General features: G+C 35.2%; 1 protein-coding gene across 1 annotated transcript; it reads left to right on the top strand.

Annotated features, from left to right (window-relative positions):
- The first annotated feature begins 131 nt into the window (after window positions 1–131).
- LTN1 (listerin E3 ubiquitin protein ligase 1) lies at window positions 132–26,482 on the top strand. Its single transcript, XM_040576472.1, is given in 31 exon segments — window positions 132–219; window positions 1,357–1,560; window positions 1,895–1,993; window positions 2,963–3,193; window positions 3,847–3,899; window positions 4,242–4,267; window positions 4,270–4,421; window positions 5,081–5,254; window positions 5,670–5,860; window positions 6,965–7,112; window positions 7,482–8,270; window positions 8,879–8,920; window positions 9,599–9,791; window positions 10,463–10,702; window positions 10,902–11,058; window positions 11,264–11,414; window positions 12,097–12,298; window positions 13,197–13,356; window positions 13,544–13,648; window positions 13,921–14,063; window positions 15,949–16,084; window positions 17,028–17,172; window positions 18,826–19,039; window positions 19,334–19,571; window positions 20,471–20,545; window positions 21,506–21,692; window positions 22,156–22,327; window positions 23,011–23,231; window positions 23,714–23,908; window positions 24,508–24,675; window positions 25,429–26,482. Coding segments are annotated over 31 exon segments (5,316 nt in total). The 5' UTR covers window positions 132–177; the 3' UTR covers window positions 25,492–26,482.

The raw sequence follows: 26,482 nt of genomic DNA, 5'->3' as shown, positions 1-26,482 counted from the left end.
GACTGTTTTTGTACCCGGTTTCACCAAACCCGCGTGTGAGATGCGAATGCCGATTTGCCGGCGTGTGCGATATCTGCTAATACCGCACGCAGCCCCGCCCCCCCCCCGTGGCCCCGCCTCCCCTTCCCCCCTTGACGCAGCGGCGCTCCCCGTGCCGCCGGAAGCGCCGCCGCCATCATGGGGGGCAAGAACAAGCAGCGCACCAAGGGCAACCTGCGGGTGAGCGCCGGGACCGCGGCGGCCGCCGCCACGACATGGCGGCGCCGGTCGCACCGGGAGCGACGGGGGCAGCGCGGCCGGGCCCCGGGGGTGCCCTCGCGCCGTGCCGGGCCCCGGGGGACTGCGGCCGCCTTGGGGGAGCCGTTCCGTAGTTTGGAGCTCGCCTAGGTGGGGGAGAGAGGGGTGTCCTCGGTGCTGGGGCTTCCCCCGCGGAAAAAACGGGTTAAAAAGAAAATGGGCACGTAGTGAGCTTGAAAGGTGGCTTACGTGCCTCGAGGAAGTTGGAAAAGGCGGTGAACTTCGGCAAGTTGGCGTTAATTAAAAAAAAAAAAATCGAATCTATGGCTGTCATTAAGAATTAATGGGTATTTGGAGTGTAAGGGGTGACGGAGAACCTTAAAGCATCGTTCAGCCCTAGGACAGACTTCCAAAAAGGCTGCTCGTATGATGATCAAGGAGTCGACTTAACTGGGACAAACTGGATTACACGTTGAATTGCAAAGCACTCCCTGTAACGATGATGGGGTGGCATTACGCGGTGTTACACACATACCCTTTTGCTCCGTTCCTCAGAATTCTTCTTGGCCCTTTAGAATCACAGAATCATTAGGATTGGAAAAGACCTCCAAGATCATCTGGTCCAACCATCACCCTACTACCAATGTCACCCACTTTGTGGCATGCTATGAAGCATGTTTTAATTGTCCCCCATGACAACATGAGCATTCCTTGGAAGCTGTATTTCAATACACAGTAACACAAGAAGAACTGGAAAAGTAGTGAAGGAGGATAAATAGTTTCTTAATAAACTGTTAACTTATGGAAGGGCTTTTCTATTTTACGTTTTCTGAATGTGTGTAAAAGTAAAGTAGCTTCTCGTAAAGTATTCATGCGTTAAAGTCATGACAAAGAAATGGAATGCTGATTCTACAGAGAAAACTAATTTTCTAGGTCAAACTTCTATCTTTAAAGTATGGATGGCCTTTTTTGTGAGGCTTTGTTTTAAATAGAAAGCTAATTATGTAACGTAATGATTTACATTATATATTTACTAATCATTATTTTGAATGCCTGATGCACACAAAAGTAAATAAAGTGACTGGCAAGTGTAACTGACGTGTGTCCGTTTTTTGTCAGCCTTCTAGCAGCGGCCGAGCCGCAGAGCTCCTCGCCAAAGAACGTGGAACAGTGCCTGGGTTTATTGGCTTTGGAACGTCTCAGAGTGATCTCGGATATGTTCCTGCAGTTCAAGGAGCAGAGGAAATAGACAGCCTGGTGGATGCTGATTTTCGAATGGTGTTGCGAAAACTCTCTAAAAGGGACATCATAACAAAATTAAAAGTAGGTGTATCCTTTGTCCCCCATAAAAAAAGTATTTTTGTTGGAAGAGCATTCCTTTTTTCTTAAGGATGGCAGAGGAATCTAACATGGTAGCCAGTTGTATGTTTGTACCAGTAAATTTACTAGAGTTGCAGTACAGAAGGTGCCTTGGAGGACTTAAAAGGTCTGTCAGGCACTGCTGACAGAGCATTCATAAAATTAACTCTATGGATAACCAATTGCTAGAAATGAATTGATTTTGGAAAATAGAGGCAGTGTCTAGTAGAAGCTGGTAAACTAGAGAATGTGTATATCTGACACTTCTTAAATCATGCTGTCGATATCTTGGTTTTAGGCTATGCAAGAGTTTGGGACGATGTGCAAAGAAAGAGAAGCCGAAGTGGTTAAAGGTGTCCTTCCGTATTGGCCAAGAATTTATTGTAAAATCTCACTAGTAAGTACTAAAGTATCTAAATTAAGAACTTTTCTGGATACTTCCTGTGAAAACCTGTAATGTGGTCCTACTGATATATCTAAGTTTGTTGGAATTGCTGGCTTATTCTAGAAGAAAATTAAAAAAAAAAAAAAGACAAAGAAAAGTAGCATTCTTTGTTACTGAGATGTTTCCATATAGGCAGTGAGTGGAACCTTGAACTGTTGATGCCTGGGCTGTATGTGCTGTTTATTGGGTCTTCATCTTAAAAGGATTATAAAATATTTCTTCTCTTGAAAAGTTCTTTTATGTAGATACCAGAACAGATAAAGAGAATGTGCTGTTTTATTAAGAAAATTGTATATCTTTTTGATCTAAGATTAATATCTGGCCAGACTTATTATATTATTAAATATATATATATGTAGCCAGCTAGTCCATAATTTTCTGATAGAATATTTAATACATCTGCAAACTGTCTGGACTGGATACTGTTCTAAACATGATAGTGGACAAAATGAATCACTATTCTGTTCATTAAAGCAATTCCTAATGTTTCTTTTGGGAGCCAAGAGCTTAGACAGTTATGATGTTGTAAATGCATACACAAATAATGGATGGCTGCAAATAAGTGATACACAGTTTGTGTAGGCTTATGCTTGTTTTAATCCAAAAAGCGTCTTCAAGGCTTTCTGTTTTTTTCTTCCTTTTTTTTTTTTTTTTTCCTTTCTGTTAGATGGTTGTATAAAATGGAGATAGCAGCTGTAGTTATGGATATCAGGAAAAGGTAACAATTCTGGATGTGCAATATATTGGGAATATGTTGGTGCTAAGCTAGGACTCTTCCCTTTATGTAGGGATACTCGCGTATTTTCAAATCCGCATAGCTTGATTCATTGCAAAAATGGCTGAACTAAGAGACAGCTTTTTTGTTTTGTCATTTCTGCTTTGAACTACTTGGCATTGAAAATACACTTTTTGCTTTAACAGGATCATGATCGCCGTGTTCGAGAAGCAACGCAGCAGTCATTTGAGCAACTGATTCTTAAAGTAAAAAAACACTTGGCACCGTATTTAAAAAGTATCATGGGATACTGGCTGATTGCTCAGTGTGACACTTACTCCCCTGCTGCTTCTGCTGCAAAAGTAGCTTTTGAAAAAGCTTTTCCTTCAAGCAAACAACCCGAAGCCTTAGCATTCTGTAAAGATGAAATTCTTAATGTAAGTTAGTATGTCTTTAAAGCTTTGTGTGAGTATATGTCAACTTTTAATAGGAGTTTAAAACTCATCCTGCCCCCACCTGTTCATGGTTAAATTTCAGTAAGGTAGTTTTTTATTTCCGTGTAAGGATGCTTGGTCATCAGATAATGTTGCAGACAGATGGAATAACGATGCAAGAGTAGTTTGTCTGCAGTGGTAGGTGATTAAAGAATGCTGAACACAGTTTCAGAAAGCCTCTACAAGTGGTGTTCTTACCAGGGTTAATGCTCTTCTGCCAGTCATAAGTGAAACCGAATTTAAAAAGGTGAAAGTTTGCATTGCTGGCCCATCATACACAAACATAACCATCTTGTTTTGTCTCAGTTTGGCTTCTTTTTGCCAGAAGCATGTCACCACAGGACTGCAACTTACAAAGTATTATGAAGTTCTGATTCAACCAGTACAGTACCACAGGTACTGTGTTTAACAGAGGTCCATTAAATTGTGTCCTTTCTCAGTAGCATATCTAAAATATGTTTAAGAGACTTGACTCGGTTTCTGAAATTTTACTGTAGAGCTGTTTCTGAATAAACTTACAGACTATATTATTCACATGGAAGTATTAGGTTCTTTTGTATGTGTGTATATTTATATATTTTTTTTCTCCCCTCCAGGTTCTTCAAGATCACCTTCTGAAGGAAACACCTGATACACTCAGTGATCCCCAGTATGTTAACCTGCTTTAATGTGTGTGGTTTAGGTCTTGGTCTGTATTGGGTTTGTTCTTGTTCCTGGAGGCAGTGGATTTAGTTCTGTTTCAAAAGACGGAATAGTTACGTGAGTCCAGATCCCAGTAGCTTTCTGTGGGACTTAACATTTCCAAAAGCATTTATACTTATGAGTCATCCAATTATGTTTTCGTATCTTTTAGAAATAGTATTTATGAATAGCTAGAAGACAGGATGACTTGAAACTCTTTCTAACACTTTATAAAGTACTTTGGTACCCTTAGAACCTATGGAATGCCTGTTGATTAATTTGCAATTTGCTTTTGTTTTGTTTTTCTTAGAACTGTACCAGAGGAAGAAAGAGAAGCCAATTTTTCCGGATTTTGACCTGTTCGTTGTTAGCTTTAAAAAAGTTGCTTAGCATGCTGCCAAAGAAAGAGATGCAGTCATTGGAGGAAAAATTAATGTCAGTTCTGTCTCAAAACAAATTTTGGAAATATGGCAAACACAGCACACCACAGGTAATTCTGTTTTAATTATTTATTTTGTTGGATTTTAGTTGAAGATAATGCATTGAACCTAAGCAGGTACTAATTCCTTCTGTTCTCCACGAATGATCTTTGTAGTTTGCTGGTTTATGTTTGAAACAGTCTTCAGATTTCTAGGTCTTAAGTAGACAACATTGTTTTAAAATTTGTCTAATAGGCTAATATATTATTTCAGTGTCACAATCATCTTCTTAGCAGTCTGCAGTCCTTTCAAATTCATATAGAAGAAAAAAAATTAGTTTACTGCATGTGCTCATAGTGCTTTTAGATTTTCATTTTTAACTGTTTTATCTTGCTACTGCCAAGACCAATAGCTACGTAGAGTGTTGAATTTATTTTGGTAGTTATTTATTAAAATGTTTTAAGGTGCTTTTGGAAAAAATGTGCCTTTCCAGATATATATTATAAAATGAAATGTTTAACGTGTCTTATTCCTGAACAAATGAATTCAAAATTTTAAACAGGTTTATCAAATATTTATTTTTATTAATATTCAAACCTTTGCTGATGTGCTAAAATACAGGGCTGCCTGTTGTAAGTTACTCTAACTTTAAAAGGACTGTTATAAATCTATGTGTAGTGGCAATGTATTGTCATTTGCCTAACATTTTTATTTTTCTTTGGCCTGTCAGGTTCGTTCAGCTTTCTTTGAGCTGGCTTCTGCTTTTTGCCAGTACTTGCCTGAGCTGGTGAAAGGTGAAGCACCAAGAGTTTGTCCTGCTGTTCTTCTCAGCATTGACGACAGTGATGCAGTGGTGTGTCCTGCTCTTTGGGAAGCTGTGCTTTATGTTATTGCCACTGTTGAGGTAATATAATAAACCTGAGGGGCCGGTGTTTTATTGGAATGTCACACTTAACTTTTGAGTGAGCGCCAGAGTTCTTTGTGCAGGAAGAATAAGGAAGAACAGTTTGACTGTTTTCTTCATAATTATTAACATGAATTTATCAATGGGACACACTCCATCCTTTCAAAATTCCATTGATTTTAAACAATACTGGAACAATTTTATTGCACTAGCTTCTTAATATTCACAAGCTGAAATAGGGAGAAAGTAATTTTTAAAAATACCTGTATTCCTTAAATATTTGAAAGTCAATTGAAATTTTACAGTAACTTTCTTCAGCTACAATTTAGGGAGGTAGATTAAATGTCTAGGTAGGGAGTTCTTCTAAGTCAACGTACTCTCATTTAATTTATAATAAATATGTTTCTTTCCATAGGACTGTTGGAGTCATGTAAATGCCAAAAAGGGAGTTCTACCAAAGCTATGGACAGTGCTTCGTGAAGGTGGACGAGGCCTCGCTACTGTTATATACCCAAATCTCTTGCCGTTCATTAGCAAGGTACCTCCTGGCATCACAGAACCAAAGCTGGAATATTTCAGAACTTTTTTCAGCTCTATAATTCAAGGGTATGAACCACAAACTGTATTTATTTGTTTATTATAGGTCTCTTTCATGTTTGGGAACAGAACTAATCTTCTTTTAAGCATTTTTATCCTTTGACTTGGTATGTCAAGGATATTGACATATCTTGATATGTCAATCATTTGATATTAACTAAATATGCATCATTTATTTTTGTGGCAAAAACTCTTTCCATTATGATATTTGAAAACTGTAGTTTCAAAATATTTTTATCCAAAGCTAGAGTCAATCCTTTGCAGCTGTCCCTGTCATCTTAAACCTTCAACCTTCTTTTTTTTGTTATGTATCCCTTGCCAAAAACATAAAACTTTGACAAGGAAAGATAAGAATGTTTATTCCATAACTTTTAAAATGGAAAATGAATTTAAAGTTGAGTGACTTTTGAGATACCAGGCACCTCTCAGCAGTGCAGAGGTCTCACTTTTTATTACAGAGGTTAGTGAATATTAGCATGGTGGTTGTGAAATTTACTGTGTGCAGGAACTTGAATTCTCATTATATAGATTTTAAAGGATTTGAACTGTTATCATATTTTGCCTTTAAAATGTGAAAACCAACTGTCTATCAAATGTAATTTAAATATTACATATTTATGCATTATATACTCAAGCATATATGCATCATTTTCTGAAAGACTAAAATACAACTTATTTAAACAAAATTCAGTTCTTGATTTTTGGGATGGTCATTAACAGAGTTCTTGGAGAAAGTAGTTATGTAAGGATTGGTTTTGAAGAGCAGATAGAAAATTGCAGATGAGTTTTAACAAGTAGCTGAAAGAGTAGACAGTGTACTTAACTGTGTAAGTTTCCTCAAGTTACATAGTTCCCTTCCTGCACTGAATGCTAAAACAAATGAAAAAGTTATCTTAATATAGTTTATATTACATGCTTGGATTTACTGTTTTTAACTCTTCGAACATGTCCTGTTGCATTTGTTTCAGTCTGACACGCTTTTTAATATTGGTGTTGTCTGGATAAAAGCAACATACTCAAGGTTACCTTGTGCATTGAAGTGCACATGTACTGGGCTTCTCAGAAGCACAGGTAACTGAGTGTCTTCCCTCAACCAATGTTACCTTTCAACAGGTTGTCAAGTGAGCGAGCAATAGCCAGTCCTTCAGAAAGTTCAGCAATTATAACAGCATTTATGGAATGTTTGCGCTTTGCCATACTACAGAAAGTAGACGAAGAAGATGACCAAAGACAAATCCATCAAATGCTAATAAATGACCAGGTATTTATTAAATATTTGTGTGTATACATTTAATAAAACAAAGTTAAAGAAAGGTAAACATACATTTCTGTGAAGACTTACTTCTCTGTTGAAAACCTCACTGGATTTTATGGAAAAAAATAATACTGAAGTTGTTCGATGTTTTTCTTGCTATAAAATCAGCCATACCTCTGCACTGTTTAAATTACATGAAAAAAGGAAAAAAAATTGAGTATTTTTATTATGTATATAAGCATGATTCTTTCTGAGGTTTTTGACACTGGTTCCAGAATGTTTTTCAAATTGTTAGTATATCCTGGTATTACAAAGAACAAAATACTTATCTAGTTGGATCAATGCTCTTTTTTTTTTTCTTTTTTGTCTTTATAGCTAATTCCTATAATCAATGCTGTACTTCAGGAGCCCAGGTTACAAAATGGACCGTTATTTTATCAAATAGCAGAAACACTGAGCTCCTGGGAAGCTAAAGCTGAAGTCTCCAGTGATGATGGTACAGAAGAAGTTTTCCAGAAACTATTGTCAAATTTTTGGGACCGTCTTTTAAAATTGTGTGTGCTTCATGTTGATAAGTTGGATGCTGATGAGAAACCATTGTTTGCCTTATCTGGTATGCTAGAAGTTCTTCAGAATCCAAAGACTGCTACAAAACCAAACAACAGAAAATCTGTGAAAATCAAATTTAAAGATGAGGATGAATCTGAAAGGAACACAGAGAATGGAAAGCTCACAGAAGTGAGAAAGAATAGTGACTCTGAAATTCAGGCTGACCTACAGCATAGTTCACTTCTAAGGAAAGAACCACTAGAAAATTTAGTCTGTAACCTTTCTGAATTGAGTATTGTGTATGTCAATGAACAGAAGTCAGAGCAGCATTTGAAATTCCTTTCTGCCCTGCTCAGTTCTTTTTCTTCAGACAGAGTTTTTCAAGTACTTTTAGAGCAGGGACATGACACAAGCTCTACTCCTGCTGAATCCCAGAAAGAAACAAAAGTTCATCATGAAAATCCATCTGTACAATTTCTTTATATGAATTTAATAACTTGGCTGAAAGAAGACTGGAGGAAAGACACTCAGTTTCTGGTTGATATTTTGTACAGTGTGCTTAATTGTTGCAGCAGTAATGATGAAAGGAAAGTCATTCTTGATGATTTAACAAAGGTATTGTAAATTTTCTTACTAGATTTTATTGAAGTTACTACTCTTCATGGACCGTGGTTGATGAATCTTTATTTTGGGGATGTGGAATGGAAGGTATTCTACATGAATTTGGGCATTAGTTCAGCCTAATGAAGGTAGACTTAGAAAAGGTTGACATTACAGTGTTGGAGTGAAAGCTTATGAGATATGTCTCATATATACATATATTTACAAATATATAAATAACATCAGAAATTCTCTATTCTTATCTGCTTCTTTATACAGTGTGCTTTTATATCGGTCGTCAGCAACCCTCCTCTTAAGTACCGTCCTTTATTGGTCTATGTGGTGGAGAGAGACTTGAGAGGCAAAATAACTAATCAACTAATCATTCTAGTGGGGGGTGTTCCTGCCCGTGGCAAGGGGATTGAAATTAGATGGACTTTAAGGCCCCTTCCAACCCAAACCATTCTGTGATTCAATAACTTCGTTCCTGCAACTTAGTAACTCGTGCTTATCTTCTGCAGAAAGTGAAGTTGTAAAACAAACAAACAAAAATAAAAATATTAAATGCTTCCAATTCAGCAAAGAATTTCTGTTAAATTTTATGCAATTTGTTTTCCTTCCAGATGGATCTGAAATGGATTATTTTTCTTCAGATAATTCAGAAGGTACCTCTTCTTTATTGTTTTGCATGGTTTGGAATATTTCCCTGGTTTTAGCTTTGCTTATATGGGTTAGAGTGACTTTTTTTTTTTTTAAAGTAATGATAAAATCATGTAATAATAGTTTCAGTGTGTTGTTTTAACCCCATTTACGTCTGGGGTTAGTCTTTGAAATTAAATGATTTTATATATATATACATATAACAATGTATTTACATATAAATATATACTTTAAAAGCATCTTTTACCTTCTGTTTTTGATTGATTTGCACTTTGAACCAGATTTCTGATTCATTTCTGGTCATTCCTTTGAAGCTAGAGAAAATGGGGTTGGGTATTAGACTGATAATTTTAGATATATCATCTATATTAGTCATCTGATCATCATTCTCCATTGACTATCACTGTGTGCATGTTTGCTTTGAAAATGGGTATGTATGCTCATGTATGTTTTTTAGAAAGCCATAAAATAGTGGCGGATTAGGTATCCATCACTATTTTAGGGGGGGAGGGAATTATCACAGACACATGCACTGAGAGACAAGACTTTTTGTGACGTGATACAATTCCCACTGCTTTTGTAGGTTTTATGTATTATTTCTGATGCCTGAATATTAATCCTATGCTTAGTAATAGAAGTTAATAACCTCAAAAGATTATTAGAATGACTTTCCTGTGATTCAGGCATGTTCAAGTACAACAAAACTTTCCTTAGTCTCTGACTGGCTGAAAGGAAGTACGCTTGGAGAAAGACTTGTAATGCTGGCAGATGATCTGTGTCACCTGGGTTTAAAACCCGTACCAGCCTCAACACAATCAGCCTCTTCAGAAAGGTGGACCGTCCTGAGCTTGGTGTTGTCACAACACTTTAAAAATGGTAAGCATATTTATTCTTTGGACTTCATGAAATGTGAATACTGCACTTACATTTTGTAGAACATCGTAAGGAACTTGAGATCTTCCAGAGTACTTAATTTGTAACATCTAGTCCTCCTTCTATTTTTTTTTTCACATTTTTTTTTGTTTTTGTAGGTAAACGAAGGTCAATGTATAAAGAACAGATTCAGATTTGCAAGTCTGAAAAATTGAGGAGAACTTCAGTAGATGAATTTATTAGCTGATGTGCTGTAAAATAATACTGGCTTTTAAACCATACTATCTAAAATTTACCATCAAAAATAGGATATAAAAATTGGTGGTTATGGACCCATGTGTGCATTGGTTTGCTTGTTAAAATGGATTGCCAGAAATTAGGAAGACATAAAAGGGATAGAGGTATCACTCTGTATGTACTCTATTGACATGCCTTTTGTTTAAGTTGGTTTAGAGAAAGGATATTTGGTTATTTGGACCTTTGGCTATGTGATCTGAAATGGCTGTTGAATAAGAACGAGAGTTTAGGCATACTTTAGACTGAAACTACTTTGTTGCTTGATTTTTACATTCAATATTAGTAAATAAAAAACAAGTGCATATTAATATGATGTCTTTGAGTGATTATGTTTGTCAGGTTATCAAAGCACACTGTCCTTTTCTTATTTCTGCTAGAATCTTTGATTGGGGAAACTTATGTCGAAAAGATTATTGATAAACTTCAAGCGGCTCTGTCTAAAGCTAGAGACCTTTCAGAAGCTGGAAATACTGAACCTTCAGTATCTTTCATCTGCGATGTAGCCTCCAGCTTTTTCAGCTCAGTTAAAGGGTGTTTACTGATGCCGTCCTCAGAAGACTTGCTGCTTACCATCTTCCAGCTGTGCGCTCAGAGGCAGGATGCTACACACTTAACAGGTAATTTGAAAAAAAAAAAAATTATATTTCTGACCACCATGAGTTTAAAATTGTTCCACAACTGGAAACCTACATATTTGCCTGTATGACAGTTACCATACGTAATGGTACAGAAAAGAGAATTCTCTTCTTGCTCTAGTACCTTTAGACATGTGATTATTGCTGTAGGATATAATTTCTTACGTTTTTTCTATAATAGATTTACTTGTATGTAAGTTAAAACACACTTGGATGTCTGGTGTAAAGTCACTTGTCCGTCAGCTTCGGAGTATGCAGAAACAGAGCAGCACCTTTTTGCTTAAATCTGCACTGTGGATCAAGAATCAAATTCAAACTTCCACTTTGGATGTTAAAAGGTAATTGTAATATACATGTCCATTTCATAATACACAAGATGTAATATATCTGCATTGTTTACTTTTTTCAGCCTGTCAGAGGTGGGAACTGTGGCTTATACCATAATTAAAACAGCATGTAAATAGCATTGTATATAAGGTATAAAAGAGCTGGATTTTACTGCATAGTGCCAAACTTGTTTGCACCGTTTTCCCTTTTTCTCAGCCTTCAGGTTCTGATCTCTGCAGTTAGTGATTTATTGTCTACACTTCTGGAAGCTGACAGACAGTCGGGATGTCTGGTGGGATCTTATGTTGAGCATGTTACACCCAACAGAACTGAGTGGGTGAAATTGCGCGAGTCTCTCTCTGCTGAGGTATGAAAGTGATAATTGACTTTCACACTGTAGTCAATCTTACCTGTTTCTAAGTCTCTGTCCTTGACATAGCACTGCAGTTATGATAATACATGTATCTGTCAAGTGGTTCTTTTCAGCCTCTACCCATGCTGGAGGACAAAATCTGTATTCTTATGCGCCCATTTCTCCCACTACTGGAGAAAATCAAAATCTGTGAAATTATCTTTGTCTGCATGGAATACCAGCAACTTGCTTTACAACTCAGAAATCTTGTCTGAGAGAATATACCCCAGGAGGATGTTCTTATCTTAATTATTCTGTAAGATTCTGTTTTGCAAGACACTAATATCTGCAGAAGAACATGATGTGCTGACCTTAAACAAAATGCTGACATGAACAGATTGGGAGAAAGAAATAGTTTCCTGACCAACTACCAATCTTTAGTAACCCTGCTACTTTTTGAAATGTTGTAGAGAGTTCTAAGGGTATACACTTATTTCTGAGGCAATGATGCAGTTTTAAGTTACTGCTGTATTTTTTTATATGCTGGAGTGGGTGATCCTCGTCATTATGCTTTCGGTGTAAATTTGTATCTTTCATGGTTATTTTTTTTGTATAATTGTGAATTTTTAACTACTACTTCTATGTATTGTTAAAATGTCAATTATCTGTTCACATGCTTTTTATGTACATATTACAGTGGATGCACAAACCTCTTTTGGAAGGAAGGCTGAGTATGAATTGTGAGCATTTGGGATCCCGTGTTAAGCTATGTGGCACAACTAAACTTCCAGGGCATCTGTGTACTTCAGCCTTATTAAGTAAAATGGCATTGCTTGTATTGGAAAATGGTATGGACCATGGAAATGATGATGCTGAAAGAAAGAAAATTGACAATATAAGTAAGTTATAGTGATAAAACTTAAAGAAATTTTGATTTTATACTAGTTCTAAATCAACATTAATTGATAATTAAAAACGAATAGGTAAAGTTTGGCATTTAACTATCAGAAATCATTCTTTTTCCCTTTACGTATTTTTTTCTTAAGTTCTCCTTTGAAAGTATGAGTATGTGTAGTGCTTACATTTAAATTTAGAGCCTTTTGCTAGTATATACATGCTGTCTCAACACAACTTTGAAGTTCGTTGTAGATTCAAGCGTCTCTAAAATTTAAGTTGTTCATTGCCAAAGCCTGTGTGGTGCATTGGAATGAATGGGCAACAGGAACTGTGTCCATGCCATCAAATAATAGCCTTGAGTGTTTAGCTGTAACATAAAGATATTTTGAGGCAGCCATTTTTCTTAATTCAACGAGGTGGAATTTAATTTCTTTTTGTTTGAGAATGCTCAGATTAGAGCCAGCATCTTCAAATTAACAATTCTACCTCCAGAAGTCTCACTGTGAAGAAGAGTGTAATTGTTCAGTGTAGGCCTGTGTAAGCTGATGGAAAAGAAAAAAAAAACCCTATGCTAGCTCTTAGCATCAGATTTTTTTTTTTTGATTTAGATCTTGATTGCCTTGTCTGCAAGAAATGTATATTAAAAAAATAAAAAGAGAGGATTTAGGGTTTAAAATTTCCTGAACTTCTAGAATAGATTATTGTAACTTTTTCTTTTTATTTTATGATGCAATTGCAGATACCCAGTTCATGCTCTGAAGTACCTGAAGTTGTGTGTAAATGTCATCTTCTTAATGCATTAAAAATATATTAAAAACAAAACATAACCAAAAAAAAAAAGCTGAAACTTCTTGCATATTCACTGAGTATATTCAGTAGTTATTTTTGCTGTTTAATTAGTTGCAGAGCTGTTGTATTCATTACAATGGATTGAAGAGTTGGAGAATCCTCCTTACCTGCTTCTTGAATATCTTCATATGTTAGAAGAAATGCATATCACATATGAGAAGTTCAGTATGCTTAGTAATACAGCTGACCTTCAGCAAACAATATTTGATAGGTAAGAGCAAGTAAAACCTCAACTGAAATACAACCCTGAATTGAAACACAATTCTGTCTTTGTATTTTGCCTTGTATAGAGTATTAAGTGCTACCATATTTCCTTTTGTATATTGATGCTTCATAAAACACTGTTGTGAAACATCGTTCATCTGCAGTTATTAACCAGGGTCTTTCTTCTTTTGAAGGTCAGAGGAGCATGGAAGACTCTGGTCCTTAACCATGGCCAAACTGATTCGTGCAGAAAACGCGATGTCCTGTGAAATGAAACATCTTTTTAAGACAAGTGAAGGGTATCTAAATGCTGTTGCCTGTGACCTTTTTGCAAAGTTTACATTGCAAATATTGATGATGATAAATGATACTGATTCTAATGAATGACATGTGAAGACCAAAAACGTGGTAGTATATGTATGTGTTGTGTAAAAGTGAAACACTAATGTATGGAATTAGTTACATCACAGGATATTACGTGGTTGTGTGTTCATTATGAACCAGTTAACGTTTTGTTTACTAGTTAAACTTTTGGGTTTGTTTATTTTTGATATTCTGCTTGCATGAATAGGTTTCTGCCATTAACAGAGGGCAGATTGCATACACTTCAGTGCTTATCAGCCTTTTTAACTGAGGAAGAAAAGAAAGAACTGGTCTTCCACTGCGTGGCCAAACTTATGACATGTGCACAGACAGAGCTCTCCAGTACTGATGGTCAGTATGTTTTCTACCTCAGCCCACTTCGTTAGAATTTAAGAATGTCACCTTGTAATAATGTTTGCTTTTAGCTAAGATGTGTTAATTATAATTGTATCAATTTTACTAGAAAGAAGTGTCTTTTCATTTTGCATATTTCTTTTAGACTGTTTGGCATAGCGGTTTTCTGTCTTACTAAGGAAGTACAGGCTATGCTGCCTGGTCCAAAATTAGAACTTAAAAGATAGATCAAACAAGGAGTGAGGCAGTATCAAAATACTTTTAGCAATATTAGTCTTTCTGATTTAGACACATTTGTAAATATCAAAGTTTTCAATTAATCATTTAGGCTTTACATAGCATGCAAATTATTTCTGCTGCCTACTGGTAGTGTTGTGATTGATTTTAGATGCTTCAGCATCCAAACTCTTTCGAAGTTCTTGTATAATTTTTGAACAGTTCATCCAGTGCATGGGATGATATAGTATGCTCAGTCAGAGCTCCTGTGCATGCACTTTTAACAGCTTTTGAAAAATTACTTAATGAGGTGATTGAGATGTGTTACAATATTGCTTTGAATGTCCCTTAGAAAAAGTGCTAATTTTCACAAACTCACTGCTTTTCAAGAGTAGTCTTTGGAAATAATTATACAAAGTCCTTCTACATTTTTATTATGCAGTTAAAACAAACAAAAACACGCACACCTTATATTCTCTCTCTCAGTACTGCTTTCATGGTTTCGTGAACATACTTCATAAGTCTTACAAAAACCTGAAAACTTGCTTGTTTTCTTAACAGAACCGTACTTAAATTGAAGAAACTGGTCATTTTAAACTGTTGTCATCTGTCCCTTTGCAGTGTCTTCGTGTTTTCAGATGAGCTCTTTCAAATGAATGTCCTCAGAATGTGAAAATTTTCAGTATTCGTTTCATGCAGCAGTTGAGAGGAATCTTGAATCTTACTGCAGTTATAATTTCCCTAACACTTGTTCTTCAGACTTAGTTTGTTAAGCTGTCCTGGCTCTATGTGTGAACCAGTGAACCAACCAAATGGGGCCTTGAAACTTTTAACAGAAAATAGGAAGAAGAACCCTCACTGTTCCCTTGCTACTCTGTTCCTTGTACTCTTGTTTGTAACTCTGGTCTGCATTTTCCTTTCTGCTGCTTCTCATTTTCCTAGGGGTTCCTGAACAGACAATATATTCGCAATTTTTCCCATTAAGTGTGACGTAGGATGTGGGCTCACCATTCAAGGTTTAGTTTTTTTTCAGATCAGGAAAGTGCTGGTAAATTTCTTGTAAATCATTGCTGCTTAAGTGAAGTGTGTGGTTTTTTGCTATGCATATGTGGTACTTTACCTCAGTTCCGTGTTATCGTGCCTGTAAGAAACGTTCTTGTTCTCCAAGAGATCTGGGTGCATGCGGTTTTCCTTAAAAATGGAAAACGATGCTAATACAACGGTAGTATTTTACTGCGAAACTAAAAGCTATCACTCTTGCAATAGTATTGGAATTCATACCTTGTGTTTACATTTACTTAATTATCTGTCCAAATTATTGTTTGGGATACTACATTTTTAATAGCACAATTAAATTTAAATCTTACCAGGTATTTTTCCTTTTTAATTGTGTAAACCAAGTATGACTCTTATAGGAGTTTTTGGTTTAGTGGTTTGAGGGTTTTTTTTTTTTCTTTGTTTTTTTGTTTTTTTAGTTTCGGTTGGATGCAGTAATTTTGATTTAACAAGGGCATCTGTGGGCTAAGTATTGAAAGAAAAAAGCTTAGCTATTATCCAAACTATGTCATGATATTAATATTAAAGTATCCAATCAATTGACACACATTCTAATGTTTGTCTGCCCTGATAATTAAGACCTACTGAGGTTGTTTTTATTATGTCATAGGAGCATTTGGGTGTCTTTCCATTTTGAACTCCTGCTTGAATGACAGTAGTATTGATTGTGATCATCTATTACCTGGGATACTAAAAATCATAATGTCTTGGAAAAACGATAATGAGGACAGCTTTCTCTTTAGCTGGTGGGTGCAACTTTGAGACAATTTGATAATTTTATTTTATATTTTTTCAATTTCTGAAGAGTTTAAAAACACAGGGTGGTTATTAACTCAAAATCAAATTGTAAGTTAAAACTGTCATCTGCTGCATTAATACTACATTTTCAAGCCTTTGTAGAACTGAACTGCATCCCTCAGTTTAATATACCTGTCTCTAAGTATCTAATTAGTTTACTGAAGGGAATTATATGAAGATAAATAGGTGTAAAAAAGTTGGTCTGACATTAAACCTGTAATCAAGGGTGGGAAACCAGGAGCTTGTTTATGCATCCAGATGATAACTCTTTTCCAAAGCATGCAGAACCGACCAGCTTTGCATGTGCAGCTGGATATTCAGTTCAAAATTCTGATTCCTTATTTAGCTAGCAGAAACAAAACTTGGGTACCAAACTTAAGTGTCTGTTTTTAAAATTTTGCACCTGAAAATGTAACTTGGAAAGCTAAACTTTCAATAAGGAGTAAAAATACACCGATGTTTGTTTGTTTGAGTGAAGTGAGAAAAACCCAAGCAACACAATCTGAAAATAATATACAGTACTGGGGCATTTGAGAGCTTTTATTTTAAGTCAATTTTTAATTAAAAAAAAAAGATTTTTTTTGTTGTTGCAATGATTAAGTTAAAATTGCTAATTTTCACAGTTCATGTAAGTGTTACAATTTTAGGAATCTGTTAATATAACATGCAAATGAGCTAGTACTTCTGATTATCTGTTTTGTACCTGTTGACTGACTTATTTAGGATTGGTAGCTAAGGTGGGATCCTAGCTCTGAAATACAGTGTCAGAAGCACCTAGGTCAAAGAGCCTGGTACAAGACTAATTTGTCCGAAGAGAAGCAAAGGCAAGAAAATAAATACTTGTGGTTATAACATGACAATACGTTAGCTTCAGCTGTATTTTTATTTCAGCAATCTGAAAGAAACAAGTGCTCAGTTGCTGGGTTTCAACATAGAGATGATCCGTTACCTTCCATTGTTGCTGAAGTATTCCACAGCTCCTTTGGCTGATAATGAATGGGACTTTATCATGTGCTCCATGCTGGCTTGGTTAGAGGTAAGATGAAAGAGACTGTTACTAACCATTGCATTGCAGTTCCTAATACAATCCCCTAATGCCCTCTGAAGGTTCTAGACTAATTTTGGCTAGGGCTAGTGGTAAGGAAGGAGGAATTTCAAAAGAAAAAAATAGGCTAGAAAATAACTCCATTTTTATTATCTTAGTGGGCTCTGTGATCAACATTTTATCCTCAGACTTTGAAAGCTGTATGTTAAAAGTTCACCTGTTCATGTGAACATGTGTACAAAATGGGAAGGTGGATATCTGGATGATGCAGTGAAACATTGTAGAAGCTATGACATATAGCAGTTAGGTTTGAACAAAGGTACATAAGGATTGCCAAGAAGAATGGAAATCAGAATGTCTTAATGACAATTGTCTTAACAGTTGTAACTTTTGGCAACCTGGTCTGGTGGAAGGTGTCCGTGCCCACAGCAGAGGGGTTGGAACCAGGTGATCCTGAAGGGTCCCTTCCAACCCAAACCATTCTGTGATACTATGAATTTTGTTTCGTCTAGGGTGTGTTAATTTCCTAGTACTTTTAAGTAAGGATCATTTCAAAGATAACTTGAATCTCAACCCCAGAGTGAAACTAAGAATATAAACTTTACATGCCAGGAGTGCTTATGTTGCATTTTCAGTATTGATACAGCTAATTTTTTAGATTATTCCCTGGATGTGGCAGGAACGTAGTCATCTCAGTTTAGCAAATATTTGACATAATGTTTAAAAGAATTTTTAAGAAATTCACAGAATGCACAGAATTCTTTTTTTTTTTTTCTATTGAGCTTTGGCAAAGCTCATGTGTGGTTTAAAAGCACAAACAATACTAGTTTGAGGTTTGCTGCTATAGAGAAGGATGAAATAAGCCTCTAGTTGTAAGACAGCCAGATCTTCTGTTTCCAAAATCAAATCAGCAAGACAGTGGAAGATACCACCAGGGCATGGAAACTTTCATGTGGTCTTTCTTGGTCTCAGGATTAATCTTACCTGTGCAGTATGTGCCTCAAAACTTTATTTTTGTAAAAGAACTACGAAAAAGTTGTTGCATAGATCAAGTACTTAGGAATATTTTTAAGATTTAATGATACTCCTGTTTTTTTTTCAGGGGATGGGGGATGAATTTAGTAAGTATAAAAATTAAAAGGAGCTGCTTTAGGATAAACAAAATATTCTCCTGATAATCACTTCCATAACTTCCAGTTTCCAATAATGCATTGTCAGTTTCTTTCTACAATTTGGAAATACAGGCATAATATGGATTGTTTTATATTTGGGAAAGAAAAGTGAGCTCACTTCATGTGGAGTTTTGGCTCACTTGGCTCTACAAGTGCAACAGATTGTCTACAGTTGCATACATTTCTATTCAAATCCACTTGGTGGCAGTTTCTGTCTGTCATTATAAAGAAGGTCACATAAGGGAAGCAATCTAGAATTTGAAACATTGGTGGGACTTAGAAATTCGTTTCAGCATGTTTTATTAAAGTACAAATTACATTTTCAAACTTTTTTTTCAAATAGTTATAAAACAGTCTTTGCAGCTGAATCTTCTGTGAAATTACTCTTGGATATAGACGGGGAATGTGAAAAAACTATTTCAAAGCAGATTTGTGATTAAGAAATGTTCCTCTTATTTTTTTTTCCTCCTAGACAACCTGTGAAAACCATTTGCTCTATCATATCCCACTTGTGCAGATTTTTGCTTGTGTCAGTTGTGACTTGGCATCTGCCCTTAGTGCTTACTTTGAATCTGCAGCTCCTGAGACTACTGAAAACCTTCCTGTGAACTTGATCAGTGAATGGAAAGAATTCTTTTCTGAAGGAATTCACAATTTGCTGTTACCTTTGTTGGTGAAAGTCACAGGCGAGTATATGGTAACTGGCAAGGAGGCTGTTAGTTAGTGATACATATCAGCCTATTCTGAAATAGAACTTGCTGGGCCATATTTTTCAATTTCTAGGAATATTATTTTAACATAGTTCATTAAAAAATAGTGCTTTCCTGAACACATGTTAATTAGTAAAGGAATTATATTCTTTGGCTCTTAATATTAGATGAATTCTTCTAAACACAATGTGAGTTGTTTCTAATTATTATTGTTTATGATGTCATCTGCATCATTCTGCATCACAGCTTACCTGTCTCTGTTTTAAATAGGAGAAACCAAAACTGCAGCTGAAGGCTCTTTTCAGAACTCTGTATTAACATCTTTGGGTGAAGCGCTAACTTACATCTCAAAGGACCAGTTGTTAAACCATAAATTGCCAGCGAAGTTTGTTGCAGGCCAGAAAACAAATCTTCCAGATAAACTACAGACTCTGTTAAACACACTGTCTCCATTGTTGCTTTTCTGGGCTAGACCTGTACAGATTTCTGTCTACCACATGTTGTATAAGTAAGAATCAACAAATTTCTCACTCCTCACCTCCTTCCCCTGCTTTTTTTTTTTCCACTTTTTTATTTTTTTCTCCAGTATACCGTAGAACACACACTTACGTTTAGTAAAGTTTTGTGTCATTATGGGAGAAAATGCTTAACTGGGCAACTTGTATTCTGGATCAGAGTATAGGCTCTAAAGCTACAAATGCTAAATTTAATTATAAAAGCAGATTAAATATACACTGAGAAATTTTACTGCGGTACATGAAAATACAATTTTATTTTCTGTACCATAGTTACAGATAGATATCAGTGTTGTAACTAGCAGGCTATTTCTTTAGCACCTATTTTAATGCTCATAAGTCCTGAAATGTAAACTGAAACATTCCAAGTTTGATCTGGTAACCACAATCTCATTAAACAGCATGACCATTTTATTTTCACTAATTTAGGTAAGAAAGTGAAAAAAAATATGTGGTATTCTTGTGAACTTTTTTGGATATCTTTAATTACGGAAAGAATACAGAATTTGAAAAACAGTATGCATTTGACTTCTTAAAATGCAGGCTGCAGAGCAGCAGACTTGAGCAGAAGAAGCAACCATTATACTTGTAACAACTTAATCCCTCAGTATAGCTTTGTTCTGAGATGGGGAAATTTATTTTAGCATGACTCGGGATGTTTAAAAGGTTTGGAGAAGAGCTGAGCAGGGCTACAAGCTCTGTGGATCTGTAACCAACTTTGCATGACATGTCTCTTAAAGATTCTTTACTTAACAAAAAGGTGTTAATAAGTATTTGCCTGATTATATTGATTATCAGTAATGTTGACATTGATAATCAAAGAACTGTACATTACACCCATACTATGAACATAGTAACAATTAAATTTCATTTCTTTTCTGTGTTTCTGTAGATTAATGCCTGAATTGCCTAAATTTGATAATGAAGATCTCAAATCTTATGGTGACGAAGAGGAAGAATCAGCATTGTGTGTATTTTTTCCTCTTTTTTTTACTACCGTTTTCCCTGTTTTTATTATCTGTTAGAAAAGTTGATTTGCAGCAGAGTAGTGTCTGTCAGAAGATGTTAAAATAAAAAATTAAGATGGTTATGACAGTAGGGGTATAAATATAGAATATATAAAATAAAATTGATTAAATCTGCCTTTGTGCTAAAACTGGAAATAACATTTTTAATGTTTAATAGTTTTGTGGGTTAAGTTACTAGAGTAACTGGAGCATATATGTTCCATTGTACAATCTCAAGAGTTTTTATATGGGACTGCTGTATTGAGAATATTTCAAGTTGCACAAGTAACTTCAGTTTCCTGGATTATTCCTTTTAGACAAACTTATCCATGAATTAAATTAAACGTGAAGACCTCCAAAACTGACCTGGGTGTTTTATACATCTTGAATCTGATAAAGTCAACAGTTTGAAGAGGGAATACAATAATTGATTTAAACAAAAACAAATAAAAAAAAACTTCGGCCCAGCAATTAATAGCATGTTTTACTACAGAGCTGCAAAAGATGTTATAATGCATTGCTAAAACCCACACCCAGCACATTCAATGGTTAGGAGATCCATTGTTCAATTGCTCTTTTGTTGGTGGCTTGACAAAGAAGAAATTGAAGCATTCCCTGACATGGGTTAAATCAGCTCAGCCATAGACCAAATTCACATTTTCAGATTGGGATCAGCATTCAGTTTATATTCTTCTTCTGAAAGGTAAAGAGACCAACGGTCTGTTTCAGGAAAAAGAACTGGTAAAATCTAGCACTAGTGTGCCAATCTACAAGTAAATTTTTCCTGTAATAAAAGACCTCCTTAGATGTTCTACATACATGCTTTTACTAAAAGGTTGCTAGGAAGGCTGTGAATATAAATTCAGTTAATGCTCTACTGAAGTTTTGAGTTTACAATGCCAGATAACATCTTTCCATAGATCGCCTCCAGCTGCTCTTATGTCTGTCCTTGCCACTCAAGAGGTCTTACTAGAAAACATCCTAGAATGCATTCCAGTTGGAGAATTTGCAGTTATTCAGCCCTTGAGTGATGAGTTCTGCCTTGTTCTTGGATATCTTCTCACTTGGAAGTTAACGTTAACTTTCTTCAAAGCGGCTTCTTCTCAGGTATATACTCAAAGCATTTTCCTTTAAAGTGAATTTCTTAATATGCTCACGTGGTTTGAGCCTTGAGGTTTCATTCAGCCTGTTTATTCTTTTAATTGTGCATCTTCCTACCTCCGTTTTTTGTGGAATTAGTGGGATTCTGAAAGCATCAACAGATCTATATTTCTGTATGCTACAGTTAGGGATGGCAATATTAGCGTTGATAAAAATTTAACATTCATTAATAGATGTTTCTTTTTGCCATTTTCAAACAAGTTTGCTATATTTTATGCTTTTCTAGTTGTTTAGAAGTTTGCAGAGAGCTAAATTGTTCTTAGCACAAATTCCAAATCTCAGGATTGCTCTTCCTCCCTACAGAAACGTATTTGTATTATTTGCAGAGAAAACTATTTTTATTAAGTCTCATCTGCTTTTTGTGTTTTTCTTGGTTTTTTTTTTTTTTTTTTTTTTTTAACACTATCAGCTACGAGTTCTCTATTCACAATACCTTAGAAGAACAAAAAGCTTGAATAAACTGCTTTATCACTTGTTCAGGCTTATGCCTGAAAATCCTGTCTTTTCTGGGCCAACTTCAGAAGTTCCGAATAAGGATACAAAGACCTTCTTTACTGAAGAGCTTCATTTAGATGTCAAAGGTTAGTAAAAAATGGCATTTGTGCATTTGAACGAGTTTTGATACTGTTGAGGCTTAAATATACTTTTCTGTTTAAAAAAAATAAATTGAAAATGCTTCATTGAAAATGCTATTTTATGTACCCTTATAAATGTTCATACAACTCTTTATGTACCTGCAAAGATACTGAATTTTCATTTTTTATTTTTGTGCTTGAATATCATTGTATGTTGCAGAACTGTTTATCTGGATGACAGTAAGAAAGGTAGAAATAGGGTAGTTTGGGGAATTACTAACACAGCTTCCCAAGAGAAGGATGTTCCTTATCTGTTTATATACTTCCATAGAACACTGCAAACCTCAAATGTGCTCCAAACATCTTACTGCTTGATCACTCCAAAGTGAGTAATTTGTAATTTCTAGAATGTAAAATTATTCTTGATTTCTGGTAGTCCACCTAGAGTTCATCTCTAAATTAGAAGATGCATTTCCAGCTGTGAAGTGTTAATCTAAGAAACTAGAGTCATAGAGAAAGGTGGAGTCAAACAACCAGTTATAGTAACAAAGTTAGAAGGAGCAGGTAAATTAATTTCTTATTACCACAGTTTTATATATATATATATATATTTGTATATGTTGTGAATGAAGCAACATTTGTGAATAATTTGTTAATAGTATTTCAACGTCCTTTTATTTCTCTCACAGGAACAGGAGCCCTGTCATCCCAAATTCCACACTTGGCTTGTACTGTGTATCATATAACTTTGAAAGACTTGCCAGCCATGGTTAGGCTTTGGTGGAATAGCTGTGAGAAACGTGTCTTCAATGTTGTAGATAAATTTACAAGCAAGTATGTCAGCAGCGTGCTTTCTTCACAGGAAATATCTTCTGTTCAAACTAGCACACAGTTATTTAATGGCATGACGGTTAGTGAGACTTCATGTTATTTTTTTTATTTTTTGCACATCTATAGAGAAATGTTGCTTCTCAGAACAAGACTCTATGACAGTATTTTATATGATTTCATTTTTGTTGTTCTATATGACTGATGAGAACGTAATTTAGCTTGCTATCTATATAGTAAGTTGGTGTATATTAGAATAAGTTGGAAAAAAATTTTATGAATGTTTTCATTTTTCATTCAAAAAAAAGTTTTATGAATGTTGGAAAAGTGGAGGACTCCGGTAAATGCAAGATAGTTTGGTTCATTAAAAAATATAATCAGCCACTAGATTGGAAAAAGGGCTGTTAATTTCTTTTGTGTGTGATTGCCAAGATATGAGAACATTTCTACTTTCTTTGAGAAAAGTGTTTTCGTAGTCTAAGAGAATTATTTAATGTAAGGCTAGAAATGGTATGTAAATCTCTCTGGTTGTGGAGATTTTTAATACTTGCATTTTTTTCATAGGTAAAAGCTCGGTCTGCTGCACGGGAAGTCATTGCTACCTATTCAGTTGATGATATATTTATTGAACTAATAATACAGCTTCCAACAAATTACCCACTGGGGTCCATAACAGTTGAGAGTGGAAAGAGAGTTGGTGTGGCTGTTCAGCAATGGCGCAATTGGATGCTACAGTTAAGCACATATCTAACGCATCAAGTGAGTTTAGAGAAAGCCCCTAGTTTTGAAAACGTAGTCCTGATAATAGAAAAATGTTCCTAATAATATAGCATTTAGATTTATATAACGACTCTCATCACATTTCAAATGTGACTTTATAGATTTGATCACTCTTATCATCTGCTTTTCTCCAGATGCTAAAACAAAGAGGCAGGTAAAATTACCTGCCTAGTAAGTCCTGATAAATCCACAGCCAAAGATGAGAATCTAGATCTCATAAGGGATGGGCCAGTGTTCACCTTATGCCATTCCAACTATACTTTGGAAAAGAAACACAGTACGTGAAATTCTAAAAGTTTGGTGGTTGTTAAGTTGCACATCTTTGGCTAGAACAAAACAAAGAAAATGTTGAATGAAATTTTTGAAATTAGAAGTGTATTCCTTTTGTTGTGAGAATTACTTGCATTTCTAAAGGTTAAATTACTATCTGTAGTTCATGAGTTGGCTTTATAAATTACTGCATGTAATTTCAGATTTTAATGTATAGAGGCTTTGTTTCCTTTATGTGCTTGTGAATAACAGTAAGAATACTCTGAAGGAATGCTATAGTATATTAATAACTGTTTTTTCTCTGTTAGAATGGAAGTATTATGGAAGGCTTATCTTTGTGGAAAAATAATGTGGATAAACGTTTTGAGGGTGTAGAAGATTGCATGATCTGTTTTTCAGTCATTCATGGTTCCAACTATTCTCTTCCCAAAAAAGCTTGCAGAACATGTAAGAAAAAGTTTCATTCAGCTTGCTTGGTAAGTACCTACACTAAATCCTTCTAAATAGGCAAACTATTTATTAATAGTTTGAACTAGATACTTCTAGTGAAATGCCATCAGTTTCGCATTTTGTTGTTGGATTATCTGGGATTAAGTGAACTCCTAAAAATTTGCACGGATTTTGTACTAAGCTGCAAAGGCATGTAATGAGAGAGGAGTTTCTACACTAAACAGATAATAACTATTTTGTGTTCTAAGATTCAGCCATTACATCTATGTAGGGTGTAGCAACAGCATTTTGATGTTAGCAGCTCAGATATGGGAACAGAAAAGTTTAAATTTAGTTTACACAGCATGCTCTTCTGTAAACCCTGCTGATCTGGATAATTTACAGTTAACTATATCCAAGTCATCATAGGCACTGGTTGTGTGGTTACTGAGTATGCTGGTACAGGCTGGCATCTGTATTGCCATACAATAGAGGAATTCATGCTGCTTTGAAAACATTACTTCTGTCTGAAATTAGACTGGACAAGAATTTCTTTGTTTTTCTTTCGTTTGTTTGTTCAGTATAAAACTTTTGTGCTTTGTGTACACACACACACACAAATACATAAGAGGAAAGGATTTTTAACTGTTCTTTGTTTTTGTTTTTTGTTTTTTTTTAAGCAAAATGAATATTTTGATAGTTAACTTTATTGGCAAGTAATGCTTTGTTACCAGTGATAAATCAATGTTCTTGTTAGTCAACTTCCATTCATATATTAAGCACTAATACTTCTCTTTCAGTACAAATGGTTCACATCCAGCAACAAATCCACCTGTCCGCTTTGTCGAGAGACATTCTTCTGAAATAAAACGGTCTGCCTTATTTCTGTGAGCTATGTCATAAATGAAGAGGGGACAATAAACAGTATGTTAAAAGAAGCAAACTACTTGGAAATAATGTCAGTTACTTTAAATTCTTGACTAGTGGGATATGACACATATTTACCTCTGGACTGTTTTTTGTAAAAGTTTGAAGATTCTTCTTTGATATAAAGAAATATATAAGAATAATTTATTTTAATTTGTATATTTTTAAGGTATTAAGGTATGTTAAAAATTCAAAAGTAATGTAGAGTTATGTCTAAAAAGTGGTGTTTAAGCCACAACATAGTTGATTAAAACCTCTTATTTTAGGTATATTCTAACATGGTGGTATGTGCTTAAGCCAGATCATGCCTCCTAATGTAACAGGTGAATTTAACATAGGTGGTATAAAGACTTGAATTTTTGCTGTTATATGTTAAGGCATGGAATTAGGGTGATGACTTTCATTTAAAATATAAAATTTAAACATAGCATGCTCTAAATCAATGTTTATAAATTGAGCTTTCACCTTTAACCATCTTATATTCTCAAAAAACCTGAGCCATCCAGCACCCTAAAAACTTGAGTACTCTGAAGCCTAAGTGAGTAGAGAGCCCAATCATTCCTGCATGACAATGAAAACCACTACCTATGTAGTGCAGACCGGCCTTTAAGAAGACATACAATTCTTGTGTTCAGTTGTGATCAATTCTTGTGTTGCCATTATTGCAGTTAATGTCTTCATTAACTGGCACATAAAATACCACTGAATTTACCCTCTACTTCCAGTGTCCCGTAATAAGGGTTCTAAGCAAATATGACAGATATATCAGAATTTAACATTGTCTTCATTCCACTAGTCTTTTTTTTTTTTTTTTTTTTTTTAAGCATCAGTAGCGTACTAATATGTTCTAACTCGGATAGTATTGTTCTGTGGTGGATTTCTTTGAAAAGTCAATAAAAGGGAAGGAATAAATGAATTTTGTCAGTC

The sequence above is a fragment of the Cygnus olor genome, chromosome 1, assembly GCF_009769625.2.
Source record: "Cygnus olor isolate bCygOlo1 chromosome 1, bCygOlo1.pri.v2, whole genome shotgun sequence".
Classification (NCBI taxonomy): domain Eukaryota; kingdom Metazoa; phylum Chordata; class Aves; order Anseriformes; family Anatidae; genus Cygnus; species Cygnus olor.
This window is presented reverse-complemented; position numbering and strand designations above follow the sequence as displayed.